This window comes from Chaetodon trifascialis, chromosome 10, assembly GCF_039877785.1.
Source record: "Chaetodon trifascialis isolate fChaTrf1 chromosome 10, fChaTrf1.hap1, whole genome shotgun sequence".
Lineage (NCBI taxonomy): Eukaryota > Metazoa > Chordata > Actinopteri > Chaetodontiformes > Chaetodontidae > Chaetodon > Chaetodon trifascialis.
In genome coordinates this window covers 26374604-26391863 of record NC_092065.1, presented here as the reverse complement: position 1 = coordinate 26391863, position 17260 = coordinate 26374604, and the positions used below count along the sequence as shown (strand labels likewise).

The 17260-nt window shown below is 45.9% G+C and overlaps 1 protein-coding gene across 1 annotated transcript; it reads right to left on the bottom strand.

Moving 5' to 3' along the window:
• Positions 1 to 103: 103 nt before the first annotated feature.
• aars1 (alanyl-tRNA synthetase 1) lies at positions 104 to 17233 on the bottom strand. Its single transcript, XM_070972364.1, has 20 exons — positions 17149 to 17233; positions 14068 to 14223; positions 13718 to 13906; positions 12614 to 12759; positions 11067 to 11258; positions 10325 to 10469; positions 8566 to 8711; positions 8291 to 8399; positions 7928 to 8078; positions 7171 to 7295; positions 5380 to 5524; positions 5101 to 5279; positions 4506 to 4619; positions 4133 to 4339; positions 3799 to 3983; positions 2731 to 2839; positions 2105 to 2218; positions 1815 to 2021; positions 1366 to 1479; positions 104 to 1269 (listed from the first exon to the last, which is right to left on the bottom strand). Exons 2-20 carry the CDS (start codon positions 14209 to 14211, stop codon positions 1090 to 1092), a joined length of 2901 nt encoding a protein of 966 aa, XP_070828465.1. The 5' UTR covers positions 14212 to 14223; positions 17149 to 17233; the 3' UTR covers positions 104 to 1089.
• Between the last annotated feature and the right edge of the window lie 27 nt (positions 17234 to 17260).

Genomic DNA, 17260 nt, shown 5'->3' with positions numbered 1-17260 from the left:
AAAAACCTTTCTGTTCAGCGATCCACAGCCGGTCATCTCTGTCTGTTCACCACCAAACAGCCTTAAATGTATTATCATAATTGAAAAGAACAAGGGAGACGTGGCATTTGCCAGTCATATTTATTTAATTCCCACAATGTGACATTTCTCTGACATGAACAGCTACAATGATAAAAGACATTTGCACCGGTCTGCATTCGATCCACGTTAAATGTCAGCAAAACGAGTTGACAGATTAATTTTTGGACACATTAATGATGATTTTACAGTTAACGAACTGTTAATTTACTAAATTAAACCCGCTGACTTACACCATGTGATGGCTTATTTGAAAAGAAAGAGTACGATACACCTACTGCGTGCGAGGCTCACGTCCAGCCAATCAAACGAGAGAACTCAGGCTTTCACTCACACGGATGGATGGAGCCACTGCTCAGAGATCAGCTCAGAGGACAAACTGTGTACACTGTGCCTAAATCATTGAAGAGCTGGACTGACCTTTCCCTTTTCTTTCTGAGGCTCAGTTTAAGTGGTACGGGAAGCCAGAGGTTTCAGTTTAAAGCAGCCCTGAACCAGAGGGAAAGAAAGTGCTTTGTATTCAAATTAACAGGACAACATTGAGATGAAACACAGGCGCATAAGAAGGAGTCTGATGATGCTGAAACTACACTTTTTGTCGCTTCATCTGAGCTGTACAGTACTTTTCCAGTACCCCTTTCCTCTGTACACAAGCATGCAATAAGGAAGTGGACGCGCTGTGTGATTTCTCTAAGCATCTGCTGTCCTCTCTCTTAACTGCAGGACATCTATATACACAGAAATGATGTCCACTGGGGAGAGTCAGCTAGCACTGTTGAGTAAATATACAAGTGTCTCATTTACAGCTGGCTGAGCATCAGTGGTCATCTGTCAACGAGGCGGGAGCGAGAAACCCGAGTTCTGTTAGTTTCTGATCTTTTCTGATTCAAAGGGAGAGGAAAAGAGGGGAGGAAATGGAGGCGGGAAAGTCGCCGTTTGGCGATGTGTACCTTCGACTTGTCAACCAGCACCTTACTTCCACTTTTCATTTCCTCCTCTTCCTCTCTCCTCTTAGTTCTCTCCCAGTTTAAGACGTGCAAACTGGTTAGCCATCTCCAGCACCTCCTGCAGGCACTGCGTGTTCCTGCCCGTGGCCTGGGCGGACGTGTCCTTGCCGCCCCCTTTGCCGTCCAGCAGGGGGCACAGCTCCTGCACCCACTCGTTGGCCTTCAGACCGCGTTTGGCCACATCCTGGAGAGAGGAGGGGTGATTAGGCTGAGATCTGTGAAAGGTGCTGCCCTGAGAGGCTGCCAGCGCACCGTGCGACTGAATGAAGGGGCGCGTTACCTGCGGGACTTGACACAGGCAGGTGATCTTGCCGGCATCTGGGTCGACAGTGAAGAGCATGGCAGCAGTCTGAGGCGACTGCGACTTCAGGAGCTTCAGTGACTCATTCAGAGCCTGAGAAAGACGGAAGAGGTGAAGGATAAACGTAAGGAGGAAAAAAGAAGGAGAGGAGGAGAAAGGGAAGAAAGAAAACGTGTCTCCTAATCAGCACTATCGATGTCTCAAGGTCAGAATTAATGGGCCACGGCGCTGATTTGATCCCATGGCAATAACAGTGAGATAAGGGCCGAGAGTGCCTGAGAAAATGTGCACTGCTGAAGAGATAAGTCACTTTTTAATACTCTTTGGACTTTCATTTATTTTCCTTCTCAATGCATATGAAGTCGTGGGGTTTGGAGTATAGATTTGCTTTTAATTCGTGGGTGTAGGAGCTATGTATGGACTCTCACCTTGGCCGAGGCTCCGGTCTCCATCTCCATGATGAGCAGTGGTTGGTTGGGGCTGCTTTCAATAATCTCACTGGTCTTTTCCAGGACCCTCTTCTGGATGTCACCCTTATAGGTGCGGTCCAGGTCGTCCATGACCTTCTTCAGGCCCTTCAGGGTTTCCCTCATCTCGTCCTTCCGCCACTGGGAGATCACAGCCGTGCCTATTGACTGCAGAGAGGACGGACACGTTGGTACCAAAGCGCCGAGTTGTTCCGCTGGGACGTTTGTTGCGGCACAAAAATGGCATTTACCTCGGTCATGTCAGCGATCTCTTTCTGAATGTCCTTGTTCGGAGCGGTCTGCTGCTTCACCTTGTCTGCCAGTGCAGACAAAGACTGGTGCAGAGAGTCAGCTTTCCTCTGAGCCTGGTGAGCGTGAGACAAGGGACAAGGGCAAAGAGAGTGGTGGAAGTGAGGAGCATGAGGAAAAGACAAAAGGAGGAGGCTCAAGCTGTAATTGTTGCCTAAAAATAGAAAATGCCAATTTGTCCTCTGGGCCTGGATGAAGGGAAAAATGCAAAATACTCCTTTCTACCTCCAAGTTCACCAGAAGTTAAAAACAAGCTTCATTAAAGTTTCATCACCAGGGACCCAAATAAGACATGTAGTCCCCCAATGTGAGACACATTCTCATAACCAGCGAGGTTCTTCAGTCAAGAGAGGCGAGAAAATCCCAGAATATTTGACCATCAGCACACAAGAAGAAGAAGTAAGCGCCGAGTTTCAGACAGGCACACCACAGGAACATCAAATCAATCTTCTGTCTTTAAAAGGTTTGCTCAACTCGTTTCTCTGCGAGTGTGGGCGGATGAGTGTGTGTGAGCATCATGCTGGAGGCAAGTGCCTGAGTGTGTGTGTGCGTGTGTGTGCGTCCTGACCTTCTGGGCCTCTGCGCCTGTCACAGCAACGATGCGACGGATGCCCTTAGCGATGGCCTCCTCTGAGACGATGACAAACGGCGCGGCGTGACCCGAGTTCTGCAGATGGCTGCAGATAACAGAGAGCAACAGAACATCATGAACAGCGTTACACGAGTGTGGGAGGCGGCTGAGACGGAGAGAAGAAGAAACGCAGGCGGGAGAGGAAACAAAACAACAGCAGGAGGAGCAGATTAAAGCAACATCAAAAACAACATCTGTTTACCGAAGAGGCATATTTTCAATCCTGAAGTGGCATAAAAAGTTGGGATACGCGATTAAAAAACAAGCTTCACGCAAATGTGCTTAAATCAGGACCTTCCTCAACACCCGTACACGCACAACATAGCAAGGAAATCACAGACTCTGACAGGACTCAAATCTGGATTAGAAGCAAATCTAATCGCTGGATTGAGTTCTACGAAATGTTTCTCCGCACAGGGACGCGACCGTTTCACCACAAAAGTCAATCATAGCTTCCACTGTCCACACCGCCACTGGTGGACGTGACCTTCAGCTGTAACGGTGAACACGTACGTGAGCAGAAGTGCTAACATTTCCATCGTGCTTTTACGAAATCCGACAGAAGCTGCAGAAGTTCAGAGGAAAAGGTTTGCAAACGATGTGACAGAAGAGTCGGAACGATAGAAAAGTAATCCCACTTATTAAGAGTCAGATAAGATGATTTCTCCTGCTGCACTTCGTTGTCTCTGCGCTGCACTCAATCTGATCTAACGATTTGTCCCTAATAAATAACTGCCATAAAACCAACATATTCGACCATTTCCATTGTTCATCTGTCAGTTCTTGATATGGGAAAACCGAAATGTTGCCTGACGTCAGCTCTGAAAGTTGAAGGAGCGTCTTCATCTCTTGTTCTTATCGGCATGTTCTTTCATCTTTTTACTAACTCGGTGAAGCCAAGAGGGCAAACATGGCGACTCTACATGCGCCATGACGGGCTGGTTTGCCTCCTCTGTCACACCTGAGGAGCAACGCATGAGAAAGCGAATCGAGCGTCACACTCACGTTCCACCACAAAACTCGATGGAGGTGAGAGAACCAGCAGCGCTGTCGGGGTCTTTCAGCAGGTCCTCCACGGGGACACCGATGGACACGACTCGCACAGGGTCAGGATAGGTCTCATCAAACACGGCACGCAGACCCTGAATGGCCTTGGCTTTGGCGAGCGGGGCTTCCAGGGCGTACACCGTCTGGAGAGAGCAGAGCAAGCAGAGAAAGCTGTCAGCTGATCGGTCAGAGGAAACCTTTAAACTAAGCGAAACAGCTGAGCTACGACAACATCACTCAGAGGAAAAAGCTTCTCTCAGGTGTGCCATCATTCCACGTCTCCCCCTCTGACCTTAGCTTCTTTTATCAAGGCGCAGGCGATCTCCTCCGTGCGCCGGACCTCCCCCGTGCTCAGGGCGCCTTTAGCGGTGAAGTCAAACCGCAGGCGGTCAGCCGCGACCAGGGAGCCCCTCTGGTCTGCCTCCCCCAAAACCCCCCGCAGAGCGAAGTTCAAGATGTGTGTGGCGGTGTGGTTGCTCATGATGGGCCTGCGGCGAGCCTGGGAAGCAAATACAAACAGATAAACACGTCAGAGCTTGAGCCACAGGAACAGATCCTGACACTTATTTTCATGACATTTAATCGACTGATCGTGAACAGTCATCATCATGTGACGGGCAACTTAACGGGAAAGCAGACTCTTCAAACCCTGCATGTGTTCTCACCTCATCGACACTTAAGGTAACATGGTCTCCAACCTTCAGCGTGCCATAGACCGTCCCTACGTGGAGGATGTAACCTCCTCGGACCTGCGTGTTCTTGACGGTGAACTCCATCCGCTGCAAAGACAAAGACAGGCAGAGACAGCAGGGTTAGACGTGTCCGCTCTGCACGAAACACCGGAAAAATCCTGTCCGACAGCTGGCCAACACACGTGTCTTTGCTTTAAGAAACGGTGCTGGACACAGAAGAGAACATAGAGACCAGTCAAGGCAGAAGCAAGCCTTTTCAGATTCTTCAGAAAAATGATGAAGACATTTAAAAGACTGACAGCTGAGTGGATCGCTGTAGACGGTCTTCTGCAAACTGTGATATGGACGTGTTTTCAGCTATTCAGGTTCTCTCTCCTGAGACAGATGAGGACAATTTATCTTCTCCTGTCAGAGTTGTGACAATGCCTTTGGCAGCCTGTGTTACGAGCAGAGGGTCTTTTGTTCTCAGTCCTGTTTAAACACCCACTGTGACTGCTGGTGTAATGACCACTGAGAAGCACACACCTCCGCTTTTCTTTATAGCTTTCTTGACTTTCACCGCACTTACATCCCCTGTGCTGTCGTCTTCTCGGAGCATGTAGCCCTCGTCAAACGTCTGTCCGCCCTGCTCGGCGTAGAAGGACGTCTGGTCCAGCAGCACGCCGCACTCCTGGCCCGTGGTCACCTCGTCGCAGAAGGCGCGCTCACGCCGCAGGGCCAGCACCGTGGCTGAGGCCTGCTGAAACTCTACACATGCAAACAGGACGACAGTCAGCGCATCGGCGTACTGAAGCTGCAGCCTCTGAGTCGAGCTTCAGGTCTGTGTGGGAGGAAGCGACTCGCTCACCGTATTTGCCGTTTTCGTCCGCGGTGTATTTGTATTTGGGGGAGTCGTCTGTTGTGGGGATGTTTTTGTTTCTCAGCTCTTCAATGGCGTAAATGTCCAACATGATGTGGTCCTCGTCTCCCGCGCCCTTACCCTGGGACTTGAGCTACACACATACACACACACACACACACACACACACACACACACACACAATTATTGATAAACCAAAGCAAATTATAGTTTTGTTTACCTAATCTGGAATTTATTTTCTTAACTGGATGAAGGTGACATTTGAAACTGGGTAAATAAAGGCTTTTCTGAACCTGACTATATCCAGTCAACAAAAATCCAAATTTGCTGGTTTCCTTAAAATGCACTTTTCCTCCATGAATTGGCTTTGTTTAATCACGTGCAGACCGACAGAAACACTCCAGCCTGATGAGAAAACTGTCGTACTTTCAGGAGAATCTGGGCTCTCACCTGGATGTGAACATTTTCACTGTGAGGTTTATTTATTAGGCTCACCTGAACAACCTAATGTAATTCAACACCTCACCCTGGACTGTGGCAGTTCTGGGGGGGGGGGGGCAACAGGGGCCAGTGCCCTGTAACACTGCGTCTGGACCCTCCCGTGGCCCCCCCTCCGAGCAAAGATTATACAGTAATGATATTGCGCAGACACGAAAGGCGGAACTAATGCGCGTGGCTTAACATTCCAGTCGGATCCTTTAGTGCGTTGCACCACCAAAAAAGACGAGCGCGAAGCTACCTTCCACCTAACAAGAGGCAGGCAGAAGAAAGAAATGATTACCACGATGAACGATATTGTATTGTTACAAGCTAAGACTTCTGGTAAAGAAATGACGTTGGCTAACTTTCTGAATTATAAGAGCAGCCTGCCAGACGGGGATGCAGAGAGCCGCCAGTACAGTAGAGCCAGTACGGTTCATTGAGTGATATAAAGAAGTGTTTTTGAGCTCTACAGACTCCCAGTGAGTACTGCGTCTTGTGAACGGAGTTTTTCTACCTCAGATCCACCATGAACAACGAGAGATTAAGCAATCTGGGTGTACTGAGCGTCGAGTCTAGGAGGGCAGAGGCACTGAGTCTTGACTCATTTGTTGATCGGTTTGCCAGAAATCACCAAAACCACAGAATACAGTTGCTGTAATAGTGGGGCAGCCAATGTACGTATATAACTTTGGACTGAGAAACTGAACCAAGGCTGCACCTAACAGTTATTTTCATTATCAATTCATCTGCTGATTATTTTCTCCAGTCAACACAGTCTGTAAAATGTTAGCATTTTTTTAGATTTGTGTCTCAAATGTGATATTTTGAACCATTCACTTTGGTTACAACGGTTAATCACTAGTTTTATGAAAATAAAAATAAATATCACAGGCAGGAGGAACTATAAAGGCACAAAGCATCAAACTCCCCCATCTGGCAGGGCTCAGAACTGCAGGTACAGACAGTTCACTGTGATGTGCTGGACAGCAGCTGGACAGCAGCCTGAAGCTGCAGTAAACTAAGAAAGTAATCAAATGGTTTTGTAAGATCAGCAGCGAGGGGTTAGCACAGGACTATAAAGCTAATGAGGGTTTACTTTAAACGGCAGATGCACAGCTCCTGATTTTGACTTACAGTGCAGCACTAGAGAGCGCTGATACAGGCAGAATAATGCATCCACGGGAACGGACGCGACACACTGTTTGGTGGAGTTTCCCTCACAGAACACAGTCAGTAAATACTCTTCACTCCCTGGTTTCCGTCACCTTTCCTCTGCCCCTCCCTCTGTCCCCTCACCTGCGCTGCCTTCTTCTCCTCTTCAAAGGCAGCCCTGTCCACATCCATGCCTTTCTCCTCCGCGATGAGGGCGGTCAGGTCCAGAGGGAAGCCGTATGTGTCGTACAGCAGCCACGCTGTATCACCTGGACACACAGGCAGCGGGAAAAAAAAGCTGCTTGATACGTATATATAGTACTGAGGCTGAAAGGTACTGGACGAGCACGTGGGGAGAAGAAGCATCACAACACCGATGCTCAGCGGCTGGTGGATCCGAGAGCAGACCACAGCAATGTCCCAGAACAAGAACCAGTAACCATCACAATGGCAGACAGTGTCAGGTACGAAGAGCTGGACATGATAACACACAGTCAAAATGCCTGTTTTGCATCGTTTATGGTCGCTCAGATCAATCAAACCAGGAGGGACTTTTACCGGATACCAAATGTTGTTGTTCATAAGGGTGAAAAATGCAAGAAACTGACAGAGAAACGCCAGAAAAAAATGGTTAGCTAACGGTCAGGAGGAGCCATCAGCATCAGCAGCATCTCATTTTGGGTAAGAACACAATGATGCCGCCACCACTTGGCGCAGACAACAATTTTTAAATATGGACTGATAAATATTTGAAACCTGACGTGTGACGGTCAGAGCAACGGAAGGAGGGAGTTAAAAACTGAAGCAGTTTACTTCAAATCATATCTAGAAAGAAAAGATCCCTCCACTAAAATGATGTGTGTAGCTTCAGCGCTGACGCTCCTCGTTAAGCCCGTCTCACCTGGGATGGTCTTGCAGTCTCCCAGACTCGTGATCTTCCTGTCGAGGATGCGGCGTCCCCTGCTGAGGGTTTTGAGGAACTGCCCTTCCTCCTCATTAATAATGTCCTTCACCATTTCTGGATCTTTCCTCAACTCTGGGAACGCATCACCCTAGAGCGCGAGAGCGGTCGACAATGGGACGAGAGAGGGATGAGAAGGACGAATAGCAGAGGAGAGAGAGCGAAAAACAAACAGATGTCACCAGTTATGAGCTGGATGTTAGAAGCTTCTGCTGTGTTTACAGATGTGCACATTTTGTACAGTAACTGAACGAGTACACAAGGTATCTACACACTTTTCAAATCAAATTCAAAGCAGCTCACCAGTGAATCGACCACCACATCCACCAGAGAGGCAAAGAAGCCTCTCTGAGCTCCCAGCTTCTCATGGGAATAACGAACCGCGCGACGCAGAATCCTCCTCAACACGTAGCTAAACATGGCAGAAACAACAAAACATTCGAATGAAGCATCAGCAATGAACTGCGTATCAACACCTGTGGTGCAAACTCGATGGTCTATTCACCAAAGATTACAATTCTGGTCAAGTAAGTGTGTTGATATTTGTTTCAGCTTTGTGATTGGCTCATGTTTCTCACCCTCTTCCTGTGTTGTCAGGCCGACCGCCATCTGATAGGGCGATGGTGATGGTGCGGGCGTGGTCAGCCAGCACACGGTAGGCCATGTCAATGCCGTCAGCATCCTCAGCACCTACTTTACCGGTGTAAGGTCGAGCGCCTGTACCCTGAGAGGAAAAAGATGTTTAAGCTGCCAGTCATATCAGTGGTTCCCAGTCTTTCTTCTGTGATGTCATCCCTTCATCACCACTACTGTTGTCTTTGGCGGCCTGTTTTAATTTTAGTCTAGTCTTTGTGTCAAGCTGTCATTTTGGTTTTTATTAGTTTTAGTCAATGAAAACTGTATTTCAGCCTCTTTTTAGTAATGCAGGTCTATTTAACCCAGTCAGTATAGTATAAGTACCTCGTACTATAGACGAAACCAAAGTTTTCTTTGAGCCATTTCACAGTTCAAACGAGGTTGTCTTATTATTATATTATTGTTACCTTATAGACTCAGAATACATCCATTCCAGACACAAAGACGCTCTGATTTGAATTCACAACATATTTATTTTACCAAGCAAAGCCGGCTGGCCGGCCATCGGTCCCGTTCTGTGCGTCAGCTGTCTGTCGTTAACGCTAACCTACCGCAGCTGCAGCTTCTAAATAAAGCCGCGAGCGGGGACTGAGGAAGTGACATCGCTGCGACGGCGCAGTGCGACCTGATGCGACCTGATGACCTGATGCAGCCCCTGAAGTGAGACGCAGGAAATAGAAATACTGCAAAATACTAAGAACAACACGACTAAACAAGACGAAATAACATTAGAACATTTCGTTTCGTTTTAGTCAACGAAAATGAAGAGACATTTTAGCAGAGCTTTTATTTTGTAAACCACATTTAGTCTTGTTTTTATTCGTCAACAATATTGCATTATATATTTAATTAGTTATCGTCACGTGACCAGCATTTACGTTGCGTCTCGGTTTCGTCACGTGATAAAGGTTCGTTAACGACGATATTTGGTCAGAATTTCCGTTGATGAAAGCAACACTAATCACCACCATCTGTCATTTTCCACTTGTGTTCAGCTGAGTTGTATTTTACAGTATTAATGACACAAAGAGAAGACATGATGATCCCTGAATAGTTTTTGTTCAGACTCTGTCTCAGTTTGAAGTAGCAGACATTTGGCTCAGGTCAGTGAGAGGTCTATCCTCTATTGTGATAATAAATATAGTAAAGATCAGCCTCACGCATTTCGAATCTGATTTATTTCTTTGAACTAAACCCTCATTTTTGCACAAAGCCATCCTTTGGAGTCATAGTATTAATGACTGTGTCTCTAGCATCACCTCAGGAGGGAATCTGGGGCACACTGCTGCCACACAAGTCCAGCAGGAATATTGCTTTTACCAATATTGCATTTCAGTTCTAGAAATGCTTCAGTGTACTCAGCTGTGTGATTGTACTTGTGTGTACCTTGAATTGTAGGATAAAACCCCAGTTTCTTCAGCAGCACATTAACGCTGAATAGTAATTACAGCTAAAAACTGTCTAAAAACGGTCTAACCAGACACAGTAAGTCAATACTGAATCTTACTCATCAGATTCCTGATGTTTGTTTGACGTTACAATCATGGCGGCCACCTTCCAGTGCTGAGGAACCAGCTGCTTCAGCTGTGTGACCTCATTAGACCTGTGAAGCTCTGCATTAGAGGTGTACCAGCTTGTGTGTGCATTAGCTTCTTCTATGATGTTTCCATTCAGTTAGACAAATCTGAGGCATTTCCGTACCTTCTGGATGGCTTCAAAGTACGGGATGAAGAGGTCTGTGTCATAGTTGGACATCTTGTTCTGCAGCACGGACACCAGACGCTCCAGACCCATCCCTGTGTCAATGCTCTTCTTCGGCAGCGGCTTCAGCTCAGTCTCAGACTCTCTAAGAAAGGCGGGACGAGGATACAAAGATTCATTACTCAGTAAATCAGTGCGTGCACTTTTGACGAGGCAGTCTTGTAAAGGGGAGCAGAGATTTTTCTTTTCATGTGTGTTTGACTTGTGGAGAATCATGCAGTCAAAGCTTTGGACTATTTTGAATATTCTCCTTAAAATCACAACACAAAGAATGTTTTTTCCTCAAACCAAGGTGTGGCTATGGAAAAATTATTTCTGTTTTTTCTGTTTCTGCGCTGCATGAAATAGAAAAGTGCATTTCAATGGGTTGTACTGTGCCTTTAAAGGTATTTGGAAACAGGTTAAAAAGGCTGGGTGGGCTATAATCTTTAATATATAACCCCATGACTGAAATTCTGTCATTTTGAGGCACAATTCATGTTTTAGTAACGAGGTACATGCTGCAGTTGCATCTTGTCAAATGGGAAGCTGCATGTAATTGGTTGCACTGCTGCTTTCAAGATATTTAAAAAGGTAAAAAGCACTGCACTGTAAACCATCCATAAATCCTGTTAATTACAGTCTCATTTCCAAATATAAAGAGGAAACATCAGAAACAATGCTGCTGTGTTAAATGTCGTGCCTGTTGAACTGGATGAACACCAGGTTCCAGATCTCCAGGACATTGGGATCGTCCATGTTCACCAGGTGAGAGGCGTCTCTTCCTCCAATGCGGTCGTAATGGATCTCGCTGCACGGACCGCAGGGACCGGTGTCTCCCATCTCCCAGAAGTTATCCTTCATGCTCCCTGGCAGGATGCGAGCCTCTTCCAACCTGAGGGAAACACACATGAGCAGACAGGGAGGATCTGATTAAATCAACTCTGTTAGCAGGTAGGGGTGGCCGGTCGACGGACTGTGACAAGCGTTTCAGCATGTTAATAATGTGCTTTACTGTGGCTGCAGTAACAAACTGGTAGAGGGCTGCGCACACACTCACACACTCACAGACCACCCACTGACTAGCATTTATCTCACTATAAAGCCAACTTCAGTAACACGAAGATGTGCATGGTAACAGTACAATCAAAGCAAATTTAGGTGTTGTGGCCGCCCAGAGCCAACACAAAAATCTTCATCTAATCACACCATCATCATTCATTTTACTCCGGATTGCTTTGAGGACCAAAACAAAGCAGGACTCCCTTCAAAACTTCAAACTTAGAATCCTCAAGTTTCGCCATTTTGATGTTACTTTTCTGTTTATTTTGCTGAATCTTCCATTAGCATGTTGCGCGGCTAACGTGGCTTGTAGCATCTACTGTAGACCCACATGCTGGAACAACATTAACATACTATGCATTAGCATAACAGTAGGCATCTTTTATTCAAAGCATTCGGCAGAGCGCTCTTCCATCACATGTACAGATAATTTGCCAACATCCCATTCATTAAGAAATTCAGCTAAATGAAAACGCTCTGCATGCACAGTGTTTTCACGGGCAGCCCACATACTGCCGACACTACTGCGCTGTCTGAGCTAACGGACGGCTTTACAGGTACAGTATTACTGGAATGAATATATTTCATATTTCTCGGTCAATCAGCAGATAATAGCCTAAAGCAAAGCTAACAAAGTTAAAACTGCTAGTTTTTGCTGTGTGAGATGCAGCTTGACTGAGCATGCTGAGGAGTTTTAATGAATGAATTTTCATTCATTCTCGTTAAATGAGTCAAATTTAGTCACTTTGGTTAGTTTTCTTCTCATTGTTTTTGCAGCAAAAGAGAGGGAGAGAGAGAGAGAGAGAGAGAGAGAGAGAGAGAGAGAGAGAGAGGCTGTTGTTGTAGGCGGTGTGGTGGCTCAGTGGGACTGGGGGAGGAGGAGAGAGGCAGCTCCTCAGGGAACGATCACACAACATCATGTAATTACTTTAAACAGGGGCAGACTGACAGACAGGACCTATTCTGCACCATTCATGTAGAGATACAACGCAAGATCTGTGGAAAAAAAAAATCACTTCACTAAGTGATTAGTGAAGCAGGTATTCGGCACTCCCAAGCGATAAAGCAGGTGATTAAAAAAAAGGTTCACAGGGGCACCGATAAATAAAAGTTGCTCAAAGAATCCCAAAAGCAAACGCTTTTATCTAACGTCTTCACTGATACACCTCAGTCCCGAGCTGCACTCACCCTAGGTCGATCCAGATCTGTTTGCACTCCAGATCGGGCTCCAGGCCTGCATCAGCATTACCCCCGAAGTAGGTGACATACAGGCGGTCTTTGGAAATACCGAACTCCTGGGTCAGCAGCTCCAAGGCCATCTCACAGGCCAGGTGCTGCAGAGAGAGGTGGGAAGATTCAGAGCGAGCAGACGAGACAGAGAGGGAAGCGAGACAGGAGGGTGACGGACAGCAGCTCCGGAGTGCGACAGAGAGGACGCACCTCGGTTAAAGAGGAGCAGTCTCAGCCAATTCACATAGGAGTTAACATGAATGAAGCACATTTCTTCATGGTTCCTCCACACTGAATCAGCCATGTTGATGACTGATGTGGACAAGCTGAAAAATCACATTAAGTTATCCTTATTTTAAGCAAACATGATTGTCCTGGTTCTCAGAATCAGCTAACTTACATCAGATAAAGAAAAATGTTGTGCATCAAGACGCTGAAAATGATATTTATCAGTCATCAATCTTTTTTGTCATTTACAGCAGGATCTACATTTCTATTGTTCACCTGGATACATATTTTTTCGACATGATGTGCAACTAAGCCACAAGTCTGGCGATCACAACGGTATCTAAGGCAAGTCTGACTGGAGCTGAGTGTGGAACAAACAAAGAGCAGGACTGAGCTGCTTTCATTACTCTAAATTCAAATACAATTGCATCTCTGTGCGTGTTACTAATAAAACCTCTTACCCGACAAAATAACGTACAAAGCAATTAACACCCACATTGCCTTTGGACGTAACGCTTAGCTACAACCGCAGGTGGCGAGCAAGTTAGCCAGATGCTAACATTAGCGGCTTATGTTAGAGCAGAAAAAGACAAAGTTGAATCCATCCCTCACACATTTACTCTTGATGTACTCTTGAGATGCCACCTGCCAAATTCTTGAGATAAAGGGTTCATGCATACTGCATCAACATGTAGAAAAATGCAAAGCACGACAGGCCTGCTGGTGCCTTGCTAGATATGATAGATACGATTGGACAGTTGCTGTTTGGAGGAGGGATCAACAGTCAATTGTAAGGTGACAAAAAAGTGACAACTGAAAAGAACAGCATAATACCTTAAAGTAGTCCCCAAAGGACCAGGAGCCCAGCATCTCGAAGAAGGTGTGGTGGTAGACATCTTTACCCACATCGTCCAGGTCGTTGTGTTTGCCTCCTGCACGGATGCACTTTTGCGTGTTGGCGGCACGCTTCAGCCTGGCCATAGGATGAGACGGGTCAATGGTGTTGAGAAAGATGGGCTTGAACTAAGAGGAAGGGGTACAAGAGGCAGATTTGTAAGTTGTGTGTTCTTGGAGTTTTGCTCCAAGAATTGTATAATTTCAGCACAGAGACAGATTCTGCAAACCAGAGGGTATTTAAAACCGAGCTGGCTGAAGGAGAGAGGCACAGATACTGGAGAGTGTACCTGGTTCATGCCGGCATTGGCAAAAAGGAGGGTGGGGTCATCCAGCGGGATGGTGGATGATGAGTGGACATACTTGTGCTCATGGCGACGGAAGAAGTCGATGAACTTCTCGCGGATTTGAGCTGCACTCAAAGAGGAGTCCATTCCCAATCAGCTCTGAACAAAAAGACACAAAGAAGAAAATGAACACTGTAACCGTCAAGCATGTTTCTGCAGCCCTCGAGGGTGGCAGCCATTTTCAATTTAGCTCCGTGTCCGATTAAATTGCTCTGGGTCCCTGATGGTGTTCCACAGTGACGACATGAACATTTCCATGTAAATTAATAGTACGGAGAAATGAAAGTGGTCTGAACTTCAGCTCCCAGCAGTGAGGGGACTATTGATTAAAAAGTCCACAAAGTTCCAGTTGTTTCTCAATTCCTTTGACTAAACGCGACAACTGTGTCTTTTCCACGTTCACAGCTGCGCAACAGCTGTTCTGTGGTTGAATTCCTCTGTAGTTGAGCTTCAGCCTAATAAAAATGACGTGAATAAGAGCGGAGTGAGCCGCTGAGACCAGTGACTTTAAGACCAGTAAGTCTTTATTTACAGTATTTGTCAACAATTAAAACTACTTGTGTGTAAAGATAGTAACCTGTGGTACAACTTTATTACACTGTCATTATCTGCTTATATACCAGTCTTCACTTATGGGTGCCCACAGAATGCTGTTTTCAACACTAATATCTGTTTACAACTATATCATAATGAGTTACTAACCAATAACTGGATGTTTATATATTTCTTACAAACACTAATTAGGGAAGTTAAAATAAAGGATTTTCCCAAAAAACTTCAAATTTCTTGGTTTATTTGACCAAAAGTCAAAAATCCAAAGTCAGAAGAAAGACTCAAGGCAGCAAACCTGAAGATGGAAGTTGGAAAGAGCAGATATTTGACGTTTTTACAAAATTATCAAAATTATTGGCAATTATTTTCCTGTCAATCAATTTACGGTCATCATTTTTTTCAATTCCATATCCCCAGCACCTCAGCCTATAGTCAAGACTGCTTGCACAGTGTGTCCTAACACGCAGTCTTAACTAAGATGTTCTACTCTGTCATTTTCCTCCAACAAATTGGCCTTTGGCTCTTTTCGGAAACCAACGGCAGCACAGGAATCCTGTGAGGCCGGCGAGGCTTTTCATGCTGCAGGGCAGTTTTGAATCTGAACCTGTTTTACGCAGCACTGTAATATCACTGCAGTGTGTCATCACTGAATCACTAAACTTACAGACACTTTGTGGGTAAACCAAAATACATCTAAACAACAACCACAAGGGCTTGAATGCAATCAGGGCACCCGTGGCTGCAGTGGTTTCTCACACAGGATATACAGAGTTTAAAGCTGCAGCAGGTGAGACGGAGAAGAGAGCAGACTTAGCCTGAAAACTTCGTCACTCCCCCTCCCTCTCCACTGCACTCATGCTCTGCCTCCGAGCCCCTCCTCCCTGTGGCATCTGCGCAACAACCAGTAACATTAGCCTTAGCATCGGAAACAAGCTAACTCTGCCCAGCCGCTACATCACAGTTGCTAACATAGCGTACGCGCTGCGGAGGGTTACTGTAACAATCACCATATTAGCTTTATGCTTATTTGATGTCTTAGCCATATATGCTGTTGTTGGCAGCGGTGGTATGGGCAGGAGGGAGGGGGCAGTTCGCAGCATGTGTGAGTAGTGATTGACAGATGTTCGACACTCCCTCAGAAGCTCCTCTGGCTCTGATTGGTTGTTTCGCGTTGGGCGCGGTGGATTCTTGCAAACCGCAGTAGGAGCAGTAGGTGGGACCAATGGAGCCGTTTTTTCACAGATTACGTGTTTCATGTACTGCTGTCTGGACATAGGGACAGTTTTAGCTATATAACAAAAAATACTTTTATACAAGTTACCTACTGCAGCTTTAATGCTGAGTGTGGTTTGGTAAGATGAAGCTTCAGCACTGTTTGATACTTACAGCTGCCATGCAGCACCTAGAGGGCCGTCAAAGAAGGCAGGAGCCAACTTGTTCCTGTTCTTTGGGTTTTAGGATTTTTTTCCTCATGTGCTCAGGGCTCATTTCAACACAAGTTTGAGATACAGACAAACAAATCCGTGCAAACAAGTGAAGATCAAGACCAGCGTAATACTAATAAGAAATCACTTTTTAGAGTCACTTGAAATTATATGAAGCAAAAGTTAAGCCTTTAAAAGCCATTTAATCAAAAACATTTGTTAACTTATAACCCTGAGCCATAACTACAGTGTCACACAAAACAGTATTCTGTCCATAATTAAAAGGCAGCACAATTGAATTCCCATTAGTGGACTCATTGGTAAACTTGCAGGCAAAGGAAACCACACAGCTGGTGCCTTCAGCTCTCTGGAGTCAGCAGGCGGACGGTAAACAGCTGCAGCCCCATCCTGACTACGAAACCACCCGGTTAGCAACCAGAGAAAGTAGAGGCATTGGGGTGATGGGATGGAAATTTTATCCTCGGTGAAGAACAAACTGCTTGAGAAAATACTGTTTTCTACATGAGGTTTCATGTGAGAGCCTTCACTGAGGACATTAGTGAGCCAGAAAACGGGATAATTGACAACAGGAAAATACTGTGACAAAAGGGAAAACTGTGCACGTTTAAGGCCTGTTTGGACTCCAAAACTAGCTTCTTCATCCTTACCATTGGTGGGGCTGTTTGTACCCGCAAATACACACTAACATTGCCGTTTCTCGTGCTCACTGAAATCAGCTCACCCATGCTACCTCCACACCGTGGTGTCATGAAATAGTGCACATCGTGTCACACATCATTCTTCACAAACTGCTTCTAAAACCTGGAATTCTGCATTTTTAGATCGTCAGCTGATTGTAAACTGCTATGTTGGGATAAGGCATGACAAGCTGACGTTAGCTAGCTAAATCTTAGCCAGGCAGGCTAGGTCTATATGTTCAGCGTGAAAGGAACATTTCGGCACAAAATTCTAACCAAAACCTACTTTACGGAATGTTACGGTAAACGTTATTTTGTTTAACCGCACCTAAAGACATGGTGATACTTACAGAAATCTCTATTCTCGCAGAATGAAGAAGTTGCTGCTCCCAAACACTCCTATAGCCCACGTTGCTGCTCAACCACAAAGACGGTAAAGGCTGCGCAGGACCAGTAAACACG